The following is a 22,638-nucleotide window of genomic DNA, read 5'->3' as shown; positions in this document are numbered from 1 at the left end:
CATCTCTCCTTCTCCCTCCCTCCAGGTTCAATAGCAACTGTCCCTTTTTTCCCCTTGTCCAGCAGCTCTCCGTACTTGCCAGCACAGCGATTCACAGAGGAAAGAGGAAGTTGCATCATCAGAAGCGGCCACAATTCAGCAAAAGCCCCAAGGCTGCCTTAGTGAATCGCTGCACTGGCAAATACCAAGAGCTGCTGGGAGGGGAGAAAGCCACTGTTGGAGGCTCCTCATGATCTTGCCGGTCCTACATGGACTGGCACAAATTTTCTGTGGACCGGCACCAGTCCAGGCCGGCAGTTGAACACTGATCTAGATGTTAAAATCTTTTTTGGAGGTATGAGGTGGGATATTCCAAATATAAGGACTGAGGTTTGTACGGGGCCCCTGGGAGGTGATAGTTCAATCCCCCCCCTTGGAGTTCTGAAAATGGGAGTGAGGCTCTGAAAGGTGTATGTTGGTGACATTTGCATTCTATGGTGGGTAGAAATGACATGCTATCATCACTTCAGTTCAAAATCTCCCATTGGCTTGATATGGCTCATGGGTCATAGGTTTGCCTACCATTTATTTATTTATTTAACTAGTGTTTAACGGGTGCTAGAATATGTCTGTCTGTCTGTCTTTCTTTCTGTGTCTCTCCCTGCCCCTGTCTCTCTCTTCCTTTCTTTCTGTCTTTCTCCCTCCCGCTGTCTGTCCTTCTTTCTTTCTGATTCTCTCTCTGGCACCCTGTCTGTCTGTCTTTCTTTCTTTCTGTCTCTCTCCCTGCCCGCTGTCTTTCTGTGTGTCTGTCTTTCGTTCTAATGCGCTGCCTGCCTGTCTTTCTGTCACTCCATGGCCCCCCTTCTGTCTCCCCTCCCCCAAAGCAAACCAAGATTGCTCCCAGGCCCCCTTTCCCTCTCCATCCCCTCCACTTCCCTGTGCAGCAGCATCAGCATTTCCCTCCCACCCTTCCCTATGCAGCAGCAGCATTTCCCTCCCACACACACACTTCCCTGTGCAGAAGCAGCATTTCCCCCCCACACACACACTTCCCTGTGCAGCAACAGCATTTCCCGGCCTTCCCTGTGCAGAAGCAGCATTTCCCCCCCCACACACACACACACTTCCCTGTGCAATAGCAGCATTTCCCGGCCTTCCCTGTACAAAAGCAGCATTTCCCCCCCACACACACATACACACTTCCCTGTGCAGCAGCAGCATTAACCGACCTTCCCTGTACAGCAGCAGCATTTCCCGCCGCCCCCTTCCAGCCGCCGCGTTTAAATTCAGAGAAAAGCGCTGCATCGCGCTACCGCTGACTTCGGCGTCTTCTATCCACTGCAGCCAACCGTAGCGGAAACAAGAAGTAGAGAGGGCGGGCCGCAGTGGACAGAAGAAGGCGAGGCCAGCGGTAGCGTGGTGCAGTGCTTTAGCGCTTTTCTCAGAATTTAAATGCGAGTGAGCCGTCGAGAAGGAGGAGGCTTAAAAGTAGCTGGTTTCGGCGGTGAGTGAGGGCGGGAGGGGGGAGTCGCCGGCTGTGCTGTGTCTCTCCGTGTTCGAGAGCTTGCCTGCGCTTCCTCGCAGCAGCAGTTGGTGAGTGAGGGCGGGAGGAGGGGAGTGGCCAGAATGTTCCCTGCCGCCGGGTTCTAAAATGGAACAGGGCCACGGTCACACATCACAGCGGCAGGGATCATGCTGTTTTAACAGCGCATGCGCCAGTAAGCTTTTATTATATAGGATTCGTTTTCTATCCTGTTGCCCCAAAAGAGCTCAGAACGGGTTACAGGTTAAACATGCATAATTTCAGTACAAGTTTACGATACAAATTTTTATCCTAACCTGACACATACTAGGGGTCTAATATTAATATACATAATATACAGTTTACTAGTTACAATTTGCCATAGTTACCCTTACAGTGCAAGTAAAATTTGTTCATAAAACTTATCATGTATTAACCTGTATGGTAACAAGTTTCCTTCTATAAAGCATATTTAAAAATTAGGCATGTATGTTTTACTATAAATATATCTCAATTGCATGTACAGCTATTTCTTTAATCAGCACATGTGTACTAAAAAAGAAATATGCTCTTCTGAATAAAATAATGGGTAAAAAAGCTATTGCCATGTAAGCCCTATAGAGATGAAGGTTTGTCATCTCTGATATTAAGGAATTTATTTACACTAATTCAAGTTATTTTAAAATCATGTTTGCTATAGGTCAGTGCATTTTCTGTCTGCTACTCTTCTCCTTTCCTTTTTGTGGTCCACTGTATATCTACTTACTGAAGGCAACTTGGCAAACCCTAGGCACTGTGTTTAGGTTGACAGAGATAGCCTCAGTAGTAGTAGCCATCTGTTCTCCTTACTCAGTTCTGTGCATAAGATTTACGAGTTTGTAGAAATTTAAAATTATTTTTAAAACCTTTACACTGAGGAATGTCATTTTTCTTGACATTAAAATATATTTTGTATAGTTAGGGGTTATTTTAAGTTGGGCAGTTTCTGCATGATCCATGGTTTCTACCTCATTTGGAGACCCAACCACATAGGCTTTTTTGCCTGTCTTAAAACCCCCTTTCAGTTCACTTAGTCCATTCTCAGTAATAAGTCCTAAGTCAGAGGCTACCTTCATAAGTTCAGACATTGTGAGTAATTGTTGCATGATGACTATGGCTCCCATACATCAAGCTTTATTTGTATCCTGACTTCCTACAGCAGTACATAAAATGATTTTAAAGTTCTGATGATGCAAGGGATCAACAGCAACAATCCTTTTGTATTGATTTCCCATGGGTAAAAAGCAGTCATATTTTGTTCCCAGTTGAAACATTTTCACTGGCTTTTTACAACTTTTGCCATCGCATACATTGTCTTCTTGTATATATTTGATGGCATTAAGTGAAAGTGTGTCATTGTTTCATTGGTGCAATACAATATCAATATTCATTATATATCCCACCAAAGTTATAATTATTTCTTCAAGTAACACCAAGTTTTTTTTCTGAATTGTCAGAAAATGCGTGGAATGGATTCACTTCATACCATTCAAATATTGCATTGAAACTCATCATTGATCAGCGTTATATCAATTTTAAATTCTGATCAATTTCCATTTTTTATAAGGTAAAAAAGAAAAAGACTTATCTGCTCATTTGGAACTGTCAGCCAGGTATTGATTCATCTGACATGTTTCACCATAAGGCTGTCTCAAGGATATCCTCTAAAAAATGAACAATCACTATTCTTGAACAATCCCACTTTATTCTGGGACCAGTGGGTCATTTCCCTCCTCCCACCAGGGATCTGTATGAAGCCTCAAAACATTTGAAGCTTTTACCCCCTCATACCTTACCACTGAGCTTGCTCCTGTGTGCTCTAGCCTGGCTCTTTTTTTTTCCTGTTACTTTGTTACCCTTTGGCATACTATGGCGAGAACTAACAGGAGTATAGAGTTTTCCTGCCACTTCAGATACTTCTTTTGGTTTTACTACAATGCAGGATCAACCAGGGTTTTTTTTTTTTGTTTTGTTTTTTCAAATTTGCCTTCCACTGTACCATCAATGTTAGCCAGTACCTTCCAACAGGCATTCATTGTCCTCAAAGCTTTTTTTTCTCCTATGCTGTAGGGGAGGAAGAGGCCACTACATCCTTTTTAGGATGTTTTTTTCCCTATTCTGTTAATTGGATATCAGGGGCTCATTTTTCCCTTTTTACTCCATATGTAATTTTTTCTTTCATTTTTGATCGAAGCACCAGCTTATACTTGCTCGATCAGCTAGAGGTTTTCTCTTTGATTTCATGGTGCATCCTGCATATAGAACATTCCTCAGTTCTTATTTGCATGATACCATCACCATTACCCTTTGTTTCCCTTTTCAGGGGTGTCAAGCTCAATCACATAAATGGGCCAAAATCTAAAACATAGGCTAAGTTGCGGGCCAAATTTTTTATTAAGATACTTAGGGGTCCTTTTATTAAGGTACGCTAACCGACTTAGCGTGCGCTAAATGCACACCTTAATAAAAGGACCCCTTAGTCTTAGTAGAGGTATAGGGTTACAACCTCTCCAACCCCATGCCGGCTCTGTGATGTAAACAAAATAAATAAAGACTTTTCCTCTCTCTTTTACTTATCACATCCGAATCAGATTTTTTAAAACCCAAACAACTAAACCCTTTTAAAGAAAAGTGTATTTAACTCTATGATAATCCAATAACTTTTTTTGCGTCTTTTGTTGTACTACAAACAGAATCTTGACAGTATTGTTCCTAATCTTCCGAAAGTACATTGATCCCTCCATATATACTGTAAAAATATAGAACTACCACACTTCCCGCGGAGATCTAGCATGAACAGCTCTAAGGTACCCATGAAAATGACATTAAGAGGTCCTATTGGTCGAATCAGGCCAACAGGCTTGGTGCGCTCAGCTGGCTTCCACTAGTGAGATCACTTCCGGCTGCCACTCTATGGCTCTCGGGTTGTCACACATGCGTGGTAGTACTTCCTCTCCTAGCTGCAATTGGCTGCAAGTCACTCGTTTCTGGCTGATGCAGTGCTTGTACCTCTCTGCCGGCGGGCCAACTTAAGTGAAATTTTGTAATTGTCTGGTGGGCCAAATTTTATTACACTGCGGGCCAGATTTGGCCTGCAGGCCAAAGTTTGACATGTCTGGCCTAGTTGAAGTTCCTCAGATTTCAAGTGGCATTCACCACTATCAGTACAAGGTTCGACCTCTCGGCTGGGCATCCCTTCCTGAGGTTTTTCACTAGGGGCCTGGTGCTAATAGTGCAACCTTGATGTCTCGGGACCTTCAAGTCTCTCCTATAGAAACTTGATTCTTCAAGGATCTTTGATCATAGGGTGTGTTCTTCGTATCATATCACACCATATTGTTCAGTATTTGGAGTTTGAGATCACCATTCCTAAATCACAACTTCAGTCTTATCCAAATCTTCATTTCTAGGAGCTCTGCTCGACACAGGGCGTGTCTCCCTCAACAGTGTCATGACACCCTTATCCAACTTGGTCCTCTGGGTGTTCAGTTTTAATCGCTCTCAGCAAAACGTATTATGGTTATTCTGGGACATGGCCTCTACAGGGCGTTTCTTCCTCAAGAGCATCAGGACACTTTAGCTTTGTTATTAAAGGGCCCGGCTCCAGTCATCCTCGGCCAGGCGAATGATGGTTTTTCTGAGCCACATGGCCTCCACAGTCCACATGACTCTTTTTGTGAGACTTTGTCTCAGGACGCCTCAATGGGCTCTAGCTTCACAATGGTATCAAGCAATCGATCCTCTCTTGCACCACATTTTTGTTATCTCCTCTGTTCAATAGTTCCTTCAGTGGTGGATCAACTCTTCTGACCTGTCTAGAAGTCTTCTCTTCTATACACCTCTTCATCAGAAAGTTCTGACCACGGATGCGTCAACGTATGCTTGGGGGGGACTCATCTGGATGGCCTTCAAACTCAAGGTCATTGGTCATCCAAAAAGCAACAATTTTACATCAATTTCCTGGAACTCGGAGCAATTTATTATGCTCTCAAAGCTTTCCAGCATTTGGTGATCAACCATGTCCTGCTTAACACGGACAATCAAGTAGCCATGTACTATATCACCAAGCAAGGAGGCACAGGTTCTCGCCTCTGTCAGGAGGCTCAGAAGATCTGGCTGTGGGTGATTGCTCGCAACATCTTTCTCAAAATTGTTTACATTAAAGGAGATCAGAATTTATTGGCAGACAAACTCAGCAGAATTCTTCATTCTCACGAGTGGATGCTCAATTCTGCAGCTCTCCATCCTGTTTTTTCTCAATGGGGAACTCCTCAAATGTTTGCGTCTCCCCACAACAACAAATTACCTCACTTCTATTCCAGACTCTACTCCCCTCAGTGTCTGAAGGTGGGCGTTTTTCTTCTGGATTGGACACACAAGTTTTTCTTTGCATTTCCACCTATTCCTCTCATTCTAAAGTCGCTTGTCAAATCCAAGCAGGAATCAGCCACCATGATACTCATAACTCCTCTGTGGTCTAGGCAGCCTTGGTTCTCCCTTCTACTTCAACTCAGTATCAAGGAGCCAGCACCTCTGCCAATTTTTCCACCATGTCTTACGCAGAGTCAAGGATCGCTTCTGCAACCCAACCTGCAGTCTGCACCTGACAGTTTGGCATCTCTCAGACTGTTCGATTGATATTGGAAGCTTCCAGAAAACCAGACAATCAACAATGTTATCAACCAAAGTGGACATGGTTTTCTTCCTGGTATTTCTACATCATCATGATCCGAAATCCATCGCAGTTTCACTAGTTTGGATTATTTTCTTCATTTATCTAACTCTGGTCTCAAATTTACATCTATCAGAGTCTATCTCAGTGCTATCACTGCCTTTCACTTTGGTTTCCAGATTCATGAAAGGACTTTTCAATGTTAAACCATCTCTAAAACCACCTCCAGTAGTATGAGATCTCAATGTGGTTCTTGCTAAGTTGATGAAGCCTCCATTTGAACCAATGTCTATGGCTCATCTCAAGCACATTACATGGAAAGTTGTTTTTTTTCAACTCTCTCAGTTCTGCTAGAGGAGTAAGTGAATTTCAAGTGCTAGTGGAAGGAAGCACCTTTTACAGTGTTCCACCATGAGAAGGTTGTGCTTCAAACCCGTCCGAAGTTCTTACCAAAAGTTGTCTCTGAATTTCATCTCAATCAATTGATTGTACTCCCAGTGTTGAATGGTTGTTTTTTGTTTTTGTTTTTTTTACTAAGCCTCATTCCCATCCAGGAGAAACGACTTCACACTCTGGATTGTTAGCGGGCTTTGGCCTATTTTCTCAACAGAATAAAGTCGCATAGGGTATCTCCTCAACTTTTTGTCTCCTTTGATTCTAACAAGTTGGGGCATCCTGTTTCCAAGAGAACGATTTCCAACTGGTTGGCTGCTTGCATATTATTCTGTTATGCTCAGGCTGGCCTAAAACTGGAGAGTCGGGTCACAGCCAATAAAGTTAGAGCTTTGGCAGCTTCAGTAGCTTTCCTCCGTTCTACTCCTATTGATGAAATCTGCAAAGCTGCTACCTGGTCCTCGGTTCATACATTCACCTCACATTATTGTCTGGAATCTTTTTCCAGACAGGATAGGCACTTTGGGTAGTCAGTACTACAAAATTTATTTTCTTAAAAGGCCAACACTCCTACCATCCCATTCTGGTTAGCTTGCAGATCACCCACAAGTGAGAATATGCTGCCTGTTTGTCCTGGGATAAATCACAGTTACTTACCATAATAGGTGTTATCTAGGGACAGCAGGCAGATATTCTCACAACCCACCCACCTCCCCTGGTTGGCTTCTTAGCTGGCTTGCTGAACTGAGGAGTCACACGCCTACATCGGGTGGGAAGGTAATTGTGCATGCACGATGCGAGCTATCACAAACTTTCTAAATTTCTTAAAGTGGCAATGTACTTTTAAAGTGTCTGTTCCGGGGCTCAGTGGATGATGTCACCCACATGTGTGAATATCTGCCTGCTGTCCCTGGATAACACCCGTTACGGTAATTAACTGCTTTTTCTGCTCATGTTTCTTTTCGTGATTTTACAGTAATGTTTGGTCATGTTCACCCTCGTGCTATGGAAGTTTCCTGCGGGGGCATCCTTGACTACAGGAGATTGCAGACTGTTGGAGAAGCTCCCTTGACAACCTGCACATCAGATCAGGGCTCCAGGACCTTTCCCTTAGGAGCTAGCTCACCCCAGGTTCGTCTGCTAGTTTGGTGTAGCGCAGGCTGAGTGGTTCTGTTGAGACGCGACCAGGATTGGAGCCAGACTACCTTCCTCCACCAGGCATTTGTACAACATGTCAACAGCTGTCAGAGGTCTCTGGCAGTGGTGCTCAGGCTGGTGGAGCAGTCAGAAGACTTGCAATCCAGATTTCCGATTCACTGAGGCAAAGGATCTCCTTGTAAGCTGTGTTCAGCTCTGCGTGCAGTTTCTGTCATCACAGTGAGTGTAAATGTTGCAGTTTCCTGTCAGCACATAGTTATGTGAGAGCAAGCTAACAGCTGGAATCAGAGATTTTGGAGGGTCTTTAAAAAGGGGTTTTTAGGTGGTTTTCCTGCATGCCCCCACCCCCATCCCACCCCTAAAATCTCTTTTTGAGGGTTCTCTGTAGTTTTCCTGAGCTATTTTTAATCAAAACAGGCCCTCAGTGGCCATTTTGGATTTTTCCAGATTTGATTTTAAAGTTATTTTTCATACTTGCCAGCTTCATTTTTTAAAGAAAGCTATATAGATAACCTCACCAGGGCAGGATGGAATGCATTCATGCCTCATTTGTGGTGGATTGCTGTCAGTTGTGCAGCCATGTTCCACATGTGCCTTTGACCTCCAGGGAGAATCTTCAAACGCCTTATGCCCTGACTCCCACAAAATTGGTGTCAGGGATCCCTGGGGAGTGTGCTGGTGGCGTTTTGGTGAACCACCAGCACAGCTCCGGTGATAAACCTCATATATTTTCCAAGCATTTCAAATTTGTCATGCAGAGGTTGGCCTCCGCTGCTGAGGAGGGTTTTCCACCGGAATTTGTGAATATTCTTTATCAGGCATACTTGGTTAAAAAGTCTATGCCTGTTTCCCTTCCACCAGCCTTGGTGCCGGTCACAGGGATCCCTGCTCCAAGAGACCAAGGTCTATCTTCTTGCCTCCCTGCGGAGATACCAGGGAGTATGCCGGCTGTGCATGCAGTTGCGCCAGGCATTCTTTCCATTCTTCTGCTTTCGCTGGGCAGCACTGCGGCGGCCATGAATGTGGCAAATCTGGCAGATCTCCAGAATCCGGACCCGTGTGGATCCCGTGAATTGAGAGAGGACTCTATAGTACGCAGGAATTGAAGCTGCAGACAAAATAGCCAGTCACTGCTTAATGTTCCCTCATGAGTGTCCAGAGGCCACAATCTACCTCTTTTCCGGATAATCTTGACAACGTACGGATTCTTACTGATCTGGGATAATCCAGTGGGTCCCTTGAAATGTGCTTGAGTCATGGCGGGGCTTTATCTCATGGTGGATGGCTTTAACAATCGCTTTATTTCCCCGAAGGTGGATTCTTTGGTGGCACAGGTCACCAAGCACACAACTCTCCCCAGCAATGGAGGGTAGTCTTGAAGGATGTCCAGGACCAACGCGTGGATTTCATCCTTAAACGTCTTTTTGCTTCGGCTGTAGCTATTGTTAAAGCGGCAACAGCCTTCTCCTTCATGGCACGGGGTGTCATTCCAAGCTACGCCATGATCCTGACACTGATGCTTCAGGATTTGGATTTTCTCATTTCCGGAGTGGATTGCATGGCTGATGCCTTGTACGACATCTTGAAAGTTTTTGCCAAGCTGGGTGCCTATTCTGTTTTGGCTTGCAGAATGCTCTGGATCCAGTGATGGTCTGGGGATTCGTCTTCTAAGCCTGCGTTGAGCTGGTTGTCCTTTAAGAGTCAGCTCCTGTTCGGCCAGGGTCTGGATGCCCTTGTGGCCAGTGTTCAGGATCGTAAAAACCTACCTTTTTGATATAGCTTTCAATCCTTAACCCTACTTCTCTGCTCTCCAACCCAGCCAGCTGATTAATTGTTCCCCTTAACTGTATCCATGACATCTTGTTTGTCTGTCTTACCTGTTTAGATTGTAAGCTCTTTCGAGCAGGGACTGTTTTCTTACTCTTTGTGACTCTGTACAATGCTGCGTGCGTCTGGTAATACTATGGAAATAATAGTAGTAGTAGTAAACCCAAGGCATTGCCTGGGAGCAGGTCCTGCCCTGCTAGGAGTTCTGGGCATTCTAATTTTCATCCCTTCTGACAATTTCATCCGCATTCCGGCCTTCCACAGGTCAACGATTCTCTTTGTCTGCCAGACCACGCTTCAGTGGGCCCCAGCGTCAGCAGTCCACAGCAATCGGCTGGCAGCTTCCGCTCTGACATAATTCTGACACCAGACTGGTGTCTGCTCTGTGCGCCGAGGGGCGGTTGTCGGACTTTCTGGTGGACTGGGAGGCCATCACCTCCGACCGCAGGGTTCTAGAGTTTCTCAAAGATGGCTGCAAATTGGAGTTTCTCTGACCTCTGAGTATTTTTTTGGATTCCCATGTGGGCCGCCCTGAGAAGGTGGTTCGGGTGCAGGCCACAATCCACAGATTTTGGGATCTTGCGGCAGTTGCCCCGTGCCATAGCAAGTCGTAGGATCTGGGATTTGGGATCCAAAGGCTGGATCGAACGATTGGAGCCTAATTCTGAACCTCAAGGCAATCAATGCAGCCCTGAAGGTTTCTCGATTCCGCATGGAGGCAATGCATGCAGTGATCGCTTCAGTGGGTGCCGCAGGAGTTTCTAGCCTCCCTGGATCTGACGGAGGCGTATCTTCCTCGATCACTTTTTCCTGGACCAACAGAAGTATCTGTGGTGACATGTTCTGGTGCAATATTTCCAGTTTGCGGCACTGCCCTTTGGATTGGCGACAACACCCCAGATCTTCAAAGTAATGCTGGTGGTAGCAGCCCATCCTCACACCCTGTGTGTCCTGATTCGCCCATCTCTGAATGACTAGTTGTCCAGAGCTCCCTAGCTATTCCAGAGGCATCTGGCTATCCAGCAGGTGGTGCAATTGATGCAACATCTGGCCTGGGGGATCAGTTTCAGGCAGAGTCATCTCAAGCCCTCCCAGGACTTGGAGTTCAATTTCACATGGGTCAGAACGCTGTGTTTCTACCTGTGTCCCATCAGGAGAAGCTACAACAGGTTGGCAGAGGCCTTCTGACCTCTCTGTTCCTGATAGCAAGTCCTCCTGGTTCTGGGGACCATGATGACAACGATTGATGTTTTCCCATGGGCCAGAGCCCATCAGTGTCTGCTGCAGGAAGCTCTGCTTTCACGCTGGAATCCACAGTGGGACTCGTTACATGCACCCTTCCCTGGTCAGCGGTGGCGTGCAATGGTCTAGCATGGCAGTTGCGTCCTCTCACTGTCCAATGGCCTTCTGCTCTGGATCTTGGATTGGGTGTTCTTGTTGTCGGATGAGAGTTTAAAAAGTTGGGGAGCAGTGTTGACTGTCCCGGTTCAGGGCCGGTGGGCGCCATCAGAGCGCACATAGTTGATCAATCACCTGGAGCTGCAGGCGATTCGGCTGCCCTTATTCGTCTCCGTCTTCGAGCCATCCGTGTATTCTCAGACAATGCCACTGGTGTGACTTACAGTTGTCAGGGGGGCTTGAAAAGTCCTTTGAGCGGAGAGGCTCAGCTGCTCTTTGGTGGGCAGAGAGGCATCTTTTGGTGCTGTCTGCCGCACACATGGCAGGAGTGGAGAACATTCAGGCAGACTTTCTCTGTCGTCAGACTCTGTAGAATGGTCGCTCTCAAAGAGCGTTTGATGGCATAGTGGATCAGTGGGGATCCCCTACATTCGACCGCATAGTGGCTGCGGCCTTCAAAAAAGGCTGATGGTTTCTTCGGTAGTCGTCGAGAGGCAGGCCTGGATGGTCTGTTTCAGCCCTGGCCCCGGAAGGGTTTTCTTTATGTCCTTCCATCTTTGGGCCATGATAGGGCATCTGTTGAGGTAGATAATGAACCATGAGGGTCCGGTGATTCTGGTGGCACCCAACTGGCAGAGGCATCTGGTATGCCGCCTTAGTTTGGCTCCAGTAAGATCTGGGGCTCCAGTTACCTTGTCATTCTTGTCTCCTCACACAGGGTCTGATTGCGATACAGGATCCAGACCACTTTGGTCTTATAGCATGGCTCTTGAGCGCAGCCTTGGCTGTTCAGGGCTATTCATCAGTGATGTTTGCTGGGTTGCTTCTCTGCAAACGGAAGTCCACAGTAGTGGACTATGCGGAGGCTTGGAGGTGTTCCCAGGCTTGGTACGCCCTGAGACAGCGATTCCTCGATGTCCTGGAATTTCTGCAGGATGACCTGCAGAAGGGTCTAACAGTAGCTTCACTCCAGATTCAGCTTGCTGGTCTTTTGTGTATAGGCCCTCCTTCCCTGAGGGGCTCCTTGACAGTTTGGATGTGGGTCATTTTCTGTGGGGTGCATTATGTCTGAGGTCTTCCTTGCACCTTCCCTTTCCAACCTGGAACCTTAATGTAGTTCTTCGCTGTCTGGCTCGTCCCCCGTATAAGCATCTGGAGCAGGCGTCTCTGCTGGATCTCTTGATCAAGGCAGGTCTTCCTTGTGGCTATTATTTCAGCCCAGAGAGTTTTGGGGCTTCAGACTCTTTCCTGCAGTGATCCCTTTCTGTATTTCACAAATTCCACAGTGATGCTATGTACTGTCCCTTCTTTTCTTCCGAAAGTGGTTTCAGATTTCCATGTGAATCAGGAAGTTTGGCTTCCTGCTTTTGTCTTATCTGGTTCGAGGGAGTAGGACCCCGGGTGTTGTGGTCTTTAGCTGTGCGCAGGCTTCTATTGCGGTATCTGGAGGCCTTTCTGACTACCTGTTTGGTCTGGCGGATTCTGCCTGCAAAGGTAGGCCAGCCTCTAAGGCTACCATTTACAAGTGGCTTCACATGGCCATTTCTGCGACTTACATAGCAGCCAGCTGGATAGGGGTGTTAGCTGCTTTAACCAGAGGAGTTTCTTCTCTTAGGCAGAGTTGTCTGCTGTGTCTCTGGATGAGATTTGCATACTTTCACCAAGTTTTGCAGGATCGATGTGGTGGCCAAGCAAGATCTTGTTATTGGTTCCTCATCAGTCCCACCCTGACTCTTCGGGACTGCTATGTTACGTCCCGCTGGTCCTGGAATAAAGTGGGATTGTACAAGAATGAAAGATTAGTTTCTTACCTTTACTAATCTTCTTTCTTGTAAATCTTCACTTTATTCCGGGAAACCACCCTATACTTGCTGATTATCTGCCTTACAAGTACAGGTAAGCTGGGTTTATGACCAGCCTTTATAAGAGTACCATCAAACTGGGTTTAGCTCTTCATCTGGGAGGGTCCCTAGTTCAGATGCCCCCCTATGTCAGTACAGGCTGTGTCTCCTTTTAGCACTGTTTTGTTGTTCAGATTTTCAATGTTTCATAACCTGTTATTCGTTTGCATTGTTGTTGCATTTGTTTATATGAACAGAATTGATTTGCTTGTTGCGGAGTTCCCCATTCCTCTCTCTCGCTCTCTTCTCTCTTGTTCTTATCCTCTACAGATGTTCCTGGCTGCTTTAAGACTAACTGGAGTGCACAGGAGCATGCTCAGTGATAAGGTGTGAGGGGGAGGGGTTAAACGCTTCAAAAGTTTTGAGGCTTCCTACAGATCCCTGGCGGGAGGAGGGAAATGATCCACTAGTCCTGGAATAAAGTGAGGATTTACAAGAAAGAAAATTAGCAAAGGTAAGAATCTAATCTTTCGTTCTTCATGATTCAAAGCTTCCCAACTTCAATTCACCAATTCTTTTTGCTACCTGTGTGTTCCACATCACTCCTTTTCAACTGCTGAACTCGTGTTATGATGGCTGCGACAATTTTTTCATTTCCTTTTATTTGTGTGCTGACATCACAAAATCTGGGCCCTCACTCTTAAAGGAATACCTTCAAAGGAGCTTCATCCAATCTATCTCCATATTATAAGAACGTAAGAATAGCCTTACTGGGTCAGACCAATGGTCCATCAAGCCCAGCAGCCTGTTCTCATGGTGGCCAATCCAGTTCAGTAGTACCTGGCCAAAACCCAAAGAGTTTACCGATCCAGGGCAAGCAGAGGCTTTCCCCATGTCTTAATAACAGACTATGGACTTTTCCTCCAGGAATTTGTCCAAACCTTTCTTAAAACCAGCTATGCTATCTGTTTTTTTACCACAACCTCTGGCAACACATTCCAGAGCTTAACTATTCTCTGAGTGAAAAAATATTTCCTTCTATTGGTTTTAAAAGTATTTCCCTGCAGTTTCATTGAGTGTCCCCTAATCTTTGTAATTTTTGACGGTGCTACTGTACTAAGTATAAATATCCATTATTGTTCTTTGTATTTAAAATCTTTTCATTTGTTCAATATTGGCATGATAAGAATCTTCAAATAGCTGAGATTAAATGGAGAATTATTGATCAAGTGATTGAAGGGTGGGAGAGTGGTCATATTGAAAAGATTTTGAATTACAAAGAATAACAATGGATGTTTATACTTAGTACAGTAGCACTGAAGGGTTTGAATATGGAGATAGACTAAATGGATGATGCTCCTTTGAAGCTATTCCTTTAAGAAGGAGGATCTAAACTCTGTGATGTCGGCACATGAATATAGGGAAATGAAAAAATGCTGCCACCATCTTAACAAGAGTTCAGTGGTTGAAAAGGAATGATGATGAAATATTAGGTAAAACCACGATAAAGTTGTAATGGTTTGGAACACATGGGTAGTAATAGGAATTGGTGAATTGAAGTCAGGAAGCTTTGAATGATGAATAATAGTAATTGTTCATTTTTTAGAGGACAACCTTAACAGCGAAACATGTTAGATGAAATGGTCCCTAGCCAACAGTTTCAAATGAACAGATAAGTCTTTTTCATTTTTACCTTATAAAGAATGAAAATGTTTGGGAATTTAATTTAAAATGATATAACAACACTGATCAATGATGAGTTTCAATGCAATATATGAATGTTATGAAGTGAATCCATTTAAAGCATTTTCTTAAGTTTCAAGTTTATTTAAAATTTGATTAATCGCCTAATCATATATTCAAGGCAATGCACAATTCTAAAAACAGTTTTTGACAGTATACAGAGAAACAAAAATTCATATAGCATATACATGACTTACAGGACAAACAAGACCAGTACGGGATAAGGGATGGAAATACAATAATCGAAAGCAGATGAAACATTCAAGGAAAACTACAAAAGGAGGGGTTTTAGATTTTTTTTTTTCTTAATAGAAAAGATAGTTAGATCTTTAGCAGGATTTTACAATGTCTAGCAGTCAAAAACATCTTTAAAAAGAAAGCATTTCAACTGACTCTTAAATCTATTTCTTTCCTCTCTCAAATAGATAGGCAAGGAATGTCATAATTGGGGGCGACGACCAAAAAAATGTATTGTCTTCATGTATTAATAGTTTTAAGTGAAGGAACGGTTAGCAGATATTATTGGACTGGAGTATTCTAGTGAAGGCGTAGGGAATTAGAATCCTATCGATGAAAGCTGGGGATTTATAGAGCTGAGCCTTAAGCGATAATAAACCTGGTGTTACTTGAAGAAATTCTATAACTTTGGTGGGATATATATTGAATATTGATATTATATTGTACTCTGAATATTATCCCAAGTAAATGGGCCAGTATTGAAGATTGTTTCATTGGTGCTCATACATGTATTCTAAATAGTGATTGCACAATATTACAGAATTAAACGCTAGTTAAATCACAAAATTGTGGAGACCTATGGACACCTCTCTGCTTTCATGTGTTTTGGGGGTTTTTTCAATTTAATATATGTGATTATATCTTGCTTATGTAGTATTCTGCATATGTGGAATTGTTTAAAATTCTTAAAACTTTTGAAGAAAATTTCAGTTCATTTGCTTTGTAAAAATATTTTCTTGCATCGTCACAAACCCTTTTTAAAAATCTTTATCACATAATTATCTATATAATTCTGACTCATAACATAGGAAATGTACTGTATATATTGAATGTCTCAGTTTCAACTTTTCTCTATCTAGATTCAGAATTTAAACTGTGTAACAGAGAATATATCATATAAACTTTGAAAATGCACCTTTTTAATTAGGGTAGATCTTGCACATGCTTGCTGCTTTATTTCAGAAAGTAAGTACACATGAAAAGAACTTACAGACATGTGTGCTGTAGTTGATTAATAGAAATGACAAAACATGCAGAGGGTCATTGTTAATATTTGTTAAAGCAATGAATTATAGTGGCTGGATATTTTTTTCTTCAGTGTGAGCTAAAGAAAGAAGTCATACCATATAACAATGGTATTTAAGGTACATTCAAGAATAAAAATATCTATTTTGTCTTTCAAAAAAATTATCCAGACATGGTTGGTTCAAATTAATTTTTAAAATTAATTTTGTTGCCTTTATGCCTGTTTGTTTTGTTTTCTGTATTGGAATGGTACCATGTTATTCCACTTTCCAAGGTAATTATAAAGAAATAAAACAATAAACAATAAAAAGATATTAAATTATTTCCTTTGTTTTTTGTTTTATTTCTTTATATTACTGTGTTCTGTATTGATATAGTTTTATCCTTCACATGTCCTCTGTAGCCATATGCTTCCTTGCCTGCACTCTGAAATTCATTTTCACATTTTTTTCATTTTTTTTGGTATGAGTCTGTAATTCTCTTCATTACTGCATTACAAGGGTTGATAATATGCTGATATCTATTTAAAAATAATATTCCAGTTTTAATATTTAGAAGCCTCTGGAAGTGCTGAATTTTCTTTCATCTTTTTTTTTGTGTGTGTAGCTTGTACTGGGCACACAACACATTTAAGGGTTGAATTATCGTAAGTTTGAAAAATTGTAAGCAGTAATGTTAATCATAAAGGCTTCATTCAAAATTAGCTACTGGTCATTTGTGCATATTTTTTTTTAATTCGTACCTGCACTGTCTACAGTTCTAGGTAAAGTACAAAAATACACAATACATTTATTACAGTGTTTGCTTAGAAATGGTCACCTTTGATAAACCTTCTTTAATTAGATTCACAAAAAGGAAAAAATATCAAAAGTAAAATTAAATCTTTAAATTATCTTTTGCTTGAATTGATTAATAAATCTGGATTTTGATTCCAAGTTGTCATCTGCTTCTTTAGTCAGTTAGGGCTAAGGATACTGCAGATTCAATCTTTACTGTTTTCTGAGAGGAGGGAGTCATATTCAAAGTGTATGTGATACCTGCTGACCATAGTCAGGGCCCTTCATTGCAGGTTTCAAGAAAGAGCTCTAGTGCCAACTGAGCTAGAAATAGAAGGAAGCAGGAGGAAACTGCCTGTAAACAACAACAAAAGTAAACACTTGGATATGCTTGGGTTTGCATTAGGAAACTTAAATGTATAGGGGTGAAAGTGGTTTGTAGAGAAATATGATAATCAGGAAGGAGGGTTAGATGAGTGCTCATTGATTGATTCTTAAGTGCTTGAATTTTAGCACGTTAATGCAGTGGGCCTTGAGGCAGTTAACATGTTAACAGGATTCTTGCACACTGACTGTTTGGAAATGATCCTCTTAGAAAGCAGTTTGAAAGGAGGCTCCTTCCTTTTCACAAAAATAAATATAAAAAAGTGAACTACAGGTGACCATCTTAACACAGTGCTTGCTAATTTTTCTGTGGCCATCATCCTAATTCACATGGCCACAGAAAGTGCTTGACTCCTGCAGTGCAGACTAATGGCATCCTGTGAACCATCCACCCAGTTCATGACCCTAAATGTAAATTTTACAAACCTGTTTGGGAAGCTCAGCTCTAAAATGATACAGTAGGAGTTATTGTCCATCTTAGTAATACAGTATATGATAAACGCTGTATATCCACGCAAGATTTTCATTATAACAGATTTTCAAAATGATTTTTTTGTGTGAGAGAGAGATTGCTTTTATCTGCAACATGTTTTCCTCTCTCACTGGGCCTGAACACACTAAAAATACATTACAGTATGCCTAAAATTAAACAGTTCCATTGGGCAGAAATGCAAACTGATATCCAGAACCATATCACACAGTACTGTGACCTGAGCCATAGAGAACAGTACCAGGGTTGGGTATATTTTCTGGAATCTTGCAGATAGAGCTTAATTTTTAGACAAAAGGAGGATCATGGTGGTAAGGAGGAGGAGGGAGGGGTAGAAAGAACAGTGCCCTTTCTCTTTACCTTTTTTCTCCTCCTCTTTGTCCTTGTAATCTTCTTCATCCATACCAAGACCCAATCCCCAATCTCTGATGGTCTTGTTCACCCTCTATTCCCAATGATGGTCACTAATTCTTCCTTCCTGGAAAATTTGCCCTCTCCAATAATTCTTCTCTCCCCCATTGGAAAGTAAGGCAACGGCTTCTTCTGAGCTTGAATCGGCTGGTCTCTCTGTGCCTTGGGGTATGGAGTTGGTCTAGCTGCACTGCCTACTTTCCTCAGCCTCAAGTACGTGGAGTGACCTGGAATTTAAAAATATGGTTTGCTCTTTACTTTTTCAGGGTGAAGGGAATAGTACTACATGACCTCTCGCTCACCTTTTTTCCTCTTCCACTGCATCTCTTTCCTTCCTTCCTTCTCAAATCCCTTTATTCAGTACTGTACTTTCAATCCTCTTGTTCATTTTGTTCCTTCTAGTCTCCAGATAATATAGGTTTTTCAATCCCTCTCCACACACCCAAGAGCCAGAAAAGGCAGCACAAGATGCAGCTGAAGGCCAGAATGTTGACATAGGACATAGAAGAACCAGTGGGCCTAACAAGCATTCTGCTTCTTGCCTCTTTGATCTTTCCCAATTTTTCTCATAGCCTCCTTAGTTGTGTGTGAAAAGCTATGCCAAAAAAATAGCACTGTAGTTTTTTTTCCTTTTTAAGAGTAAGCAGCCTTCATACTTCAGGCTCTGCTGTATTGCCTCTCAGAGGGGGGGGGGGGGGAGCAATTTGTGCCCATTAAAAGCTTTGCTCTGTTTCTGTGAGGGAGCCAGGACTATTTTACACTGCAAGTTCTACTTTGCCATCTCAGGGCCTAGTAAAAATGATGGAATGGTTTTCTCAGAATTTTATTTGACTGAGCCCACAGTAACAAACACATAAAGAGGCAAATTCATCCCTGTTTTGTCTGTTCTTTGATCTATTTTGTCTGTTCTTGGCGGTGATTCTCTTAAAGCATTCTTCTTAATGAGGTATGTGATTAGGTATTATAGGTATCAATCCTTTTGCCTTCTGCTTTCATAAAATATTTAATCCAGTTTTGCTGAAGCTTGTCATTTGCATTTAATTTTTTTAGTTGTCATTTTGTTCCAGTCTGAATAGAACTAAAACTCTGATCATCATACCAGTCATTTGTTTAGTACAATTACTATCTTCATTATGAAAACAAGTATGGGCCAAGTCTCAGTATATAATTGTGCACTGTTAGGAGTACACGGATTTGAAATGGAACAGAAAAATGTATGGTAGAATGGACAGTTTCCTCTCTTATTGTAACAGAGAGCTTACCAAACTGTGAATCAGGACCTTCAATAAGTCTCAAACTCTCGTTTGGGGTAATGACTGGGTGTGCTCTCCATAGTATATCATTATTTTGTACCTCTGAGGAGTCTCACAGTTTTATTTGGTTTTAATCATGGAGTCAGAGCCATAAAACGATTAAGTGCTGATGTAGATACATGCTGAAATTGGCTAAGTTTATTTTGCATTGCCTGAATGTTAATATCCATGTACTGTAAAATTAGCTTAACACTCAAATAGAGAACATTTTCATGATAGAATTGATGCAACAAGTCTTTGACCTCTAAAATGAAACACAAATCAAGGTTGCATAGAAGAAGTGTGCTAAAAAGAAAGATATTAAATATGTATCAACCTATGCTGAACCATTTTATTTGGTAACTACATATGGAAAAATAAAGCTAATTTACTTTTTTTATTTCCAAATTCAGCGTATCCCAAAATATCAAACAGCAAGGAGACAGGCCCTTTTTTCTACTTTTCCAGTGAGTTGTCTTGCTCTTGTTTTCTTTACCAATAATTTCTCTACAGTTAAGTTCACCACACTTGTACACACAGCATCCAGCCATTGAAACATCTTTTAAAACAACACCATATGTTATAAAACAAGGAACTATTCGAAATAAATTTTTATTCTAGGATTAATTATTTACAGAAATTTGCTATGTAACATGGTTATGCTCATTTACGTCAGTCTGTTAAGATAGTAGTACTAAAGTTGTCCAAAACTATGAGCATGTCTTTAGCTTCATTTTTTCTTTTGCTCTAGACTATTCTTTTGTTTACTATAATTTTTAAGCATTTTTGGAATGAAAGATGTGCACCTTTTATAAAATAAATGTATATCTTTTTTATAAAGCTCCTGAATCTACTCTTCAGTTGACTATGCTGTTTGTAGTCTCCACATGTATCACTATATTGCTGCAAGGGATTTAAGACAGGTCTTCCCTGTCTCTGTACACAATTTATATGATGAGAGTATTGATAAGTAGCAGCTTTCAGAGACTTCAAACTTTCAGACATTTATGTTGGGCACTGTGCTCAAGGACACTACTTTGGTGGGTATAAATGATATTTATTGCTTCGAACTGGCTTATACTATTTCCTTTTACCCTATCATCCTTCTTCAAACCATCTTCTGTCACAGATAAGGAAGAATTGCAGCAGCTATTTTGAGCTGCTTCTTGGCTTTAAATGTGCATAGTAACATTGTAGATGACAGCAGATAAGGGCCAGCTGATTTGTCCAATTGTTTTCCTTTCTTGTTATCTGTTTGGTTAAAATAACATATGACCTTCTTTATTAAAACCAATGTCAGCACTCTTTTTCCATGTGTTTTATCCCTAAACCCTGCACCTACCACGGTCCTTTATATCTGTTCTCAGCATGTTTAAATTCCATACAGTGCTGATCTCCACCATATCCTCTGGCTGGATATTCCAGGCTTTTTTTTGTCTTTTTGTTTGGTTCTTTAAGTCCAATAAGATGTGGGACTGGGAATCTAGATATTAACTTTATCACTAAGTTTAATAATAATCCAAATACCAAATATGAGGGAGGCTTTTGTCAAAATCATCTAACTGCCATATGCCTGTTGGTATTAAGGTTTTAATCATGGTAACTGATAACCTCCCCCCAACTACCTTAGAAATTTGAGCCAGCCATATTGCTTATATTAGAGTTGTAACTGTGAGAGCTCTATCCAGGTTACCCCAAACTTCATGAAAGCCCAATTCAGCCTTATCACCTACTTAGGATAGTATACCCAGTGTATGTATCCTTTCACTTTGGAAACATACAATTTTTAAAAAGCTATATCATTGCCTTGAGCTCCAAACAGATTGAAGAGTGTCTTGCATCTGGGCTCCTCATGGCTAATATTTTGACAGATGAGCTACATGATGGGATCTTGCAGGGTCCCATCCTTGCATCAGATTTTGCAAAATGCAAAGTGTAAGTAAAACAAGGAGGCACTGAATTTTCAGATTTTTACTTTTTTGAACGTATGAATCTGTTGGACCATAGAAACATCTTTTGTAAGTTAGGTACTTTAACCTCTGGTTTGGTCTCATGGATGGGTCTAAAGTAATTTCCTGGGCCGTAAAGGTTCCTTGGTCACACCCTTGTTTTAAAGGCAGGACAGTTTCCACTAAGCTGCGCAGGAGTCCTCCTAACTGTATGCTGCCAGTAGCGCTAGTCTAACTTCAATATTATGTTTTGAATTGCTAGGTACAGTCAGATTCTCTAGAATTCTCTGCAGAACTTGCCTTTCCCTCACTACTGACAATATAATGGTGAAACAATGCCCCCTACTGTCAGGACTGTAGGTGGAGGAATCCTGCTCAGCTTAGAGCAGTGGTCTCAAACTCAAACCCTTTGCGGGGCCATATTTTGGATTTGTAGGTACTTGGAGGGCCGCAGAAAAAATAGTTAATGTTTTATTAAAGAAATGACAATTTTGCATGAGGTAAAACTCTTTATAGTTTATAAAACTTTCCTTTAACAGTTAAAAGGAAAGATATATAAACTATAAAGAGTTTTACCTCATGCAAAATTGTCATTTCTTTAATAAGACATTAACTATTTTTTCTGCGGCCCTCCAAGTACTCTATTTTTTTCTGCAGCACTCACATTTAAAGTTCAATATCTTTTCTTTCTCAAAACTGGCACATTTCAATCACTAAATTGAAAATAAAATCATTTTCCTACCTTTGTTTGGTAATTTCATCAGTCTCTGGTTGCACTTTATTCTTCTGACTGTGCATCCAATACTTCTTCCCTTCTTTCAGCTTCCTGTATGCTTCCTCTCCTCCAGACCTCATTCCCTCCCCCAACTTTTTCATTCTTTCTCTGTCTGTCTTTCTCTGATTCTGTGCCTCATTTTTTGCTTTGTTTCTGGTTTCCTGTCCCCCCTCCTTCTTTCTTCCTTCCTCCGTGCCCCATTTTTTGCTTTTTTTTCTGGCTCCCTGTCCCCACCTTCTTTCTTTCTTTCTTCCTTCCTTCCTGCCCTCCCCCATGCTGCCGCTGCCGCTATCGGGAACAGGCAGAGATCTCCCTGCTTCTCTTCTGCACCGGGCCGACCAACTCTCGCCGCCCGACGTCAATTCTAACGTCGGAAAGGACGTTCCGGGCAGCCAGGCAGCGATTGGCTAGCCAGAACGTCCTCTTGACGTCAGAATTGACGTCGGGCCGCGAGAGTTGGTCGGGCCCGCAGGGAAGAGAAGCAGGGAGATCAAAGAACACGGTGCCGGCCTGATCCCCGATGGCAGCAGTGAGAAGGGAAGGGAAGCAGGTTCGGCACCACTACTCTAGACGAGCCGCGAGCTGCACTCTAGGGAGAACAGTGGACCGCCCCCACCTTGGTACGCCACTGGAGCAGCAGCGTGTCTGGCCGGCTCGTTCATTCAAAGCCGCGGGTGGCGGCTCCTTGCGAGATCTGTGCCTGCGTCTGAAGCCTCTCTGATGTTG

General features: G+C 42.3%; 1 protein-coding gene across 16 annotated transcripts in view; it reads left to right on the top strand.

The window, feature by feature from the left end:
• ATXN2 (ataxin 2) overlaps window positions 1–22,638 on the top strand; it is a 735,162-nt gene that overhangs the window by 606,323 nt on the left and 106,201 nt on the right. For 12 of the 16 annotated variants that reach the window (XM_033955181.1, XM_033955177.1, XM_033955169.1 and 9 more), the window contains one exon: window positions 19,602–19,655. The exons of the other annotated variants lie outside the window; for them this stretch is intronic. In XM_033955181.1, the coding sequence (XP_033811072.1) occupies window positions 19,602–19,655 (54 nt within the window). The remainder of the gene's footprint in view (window positions 1–19,601; window positions 19,656–22,638) is intronic. 16 annotated transcript variants of the gene reach the window in all.

The sequence above is a fragment of the Geotrypetes seraphini genome, chromosome 8 (assembly GCF_902459505.1).
Source record: "Geotrypetes seraphini chromosome 8, aGeoSer1.1, whole genome shotgun sequence".
Taxonomy (NCBI): domain Eukaryota; kingdom Metazoa; phylum Chordata; class Amphibia; order Gymnophiona; family Dermophiidae; genus Geotrypetes; species Geotrypetes seraphini.
This window is presented reverse-complemented; position numbering and strand designations above follow the sequence as displayed.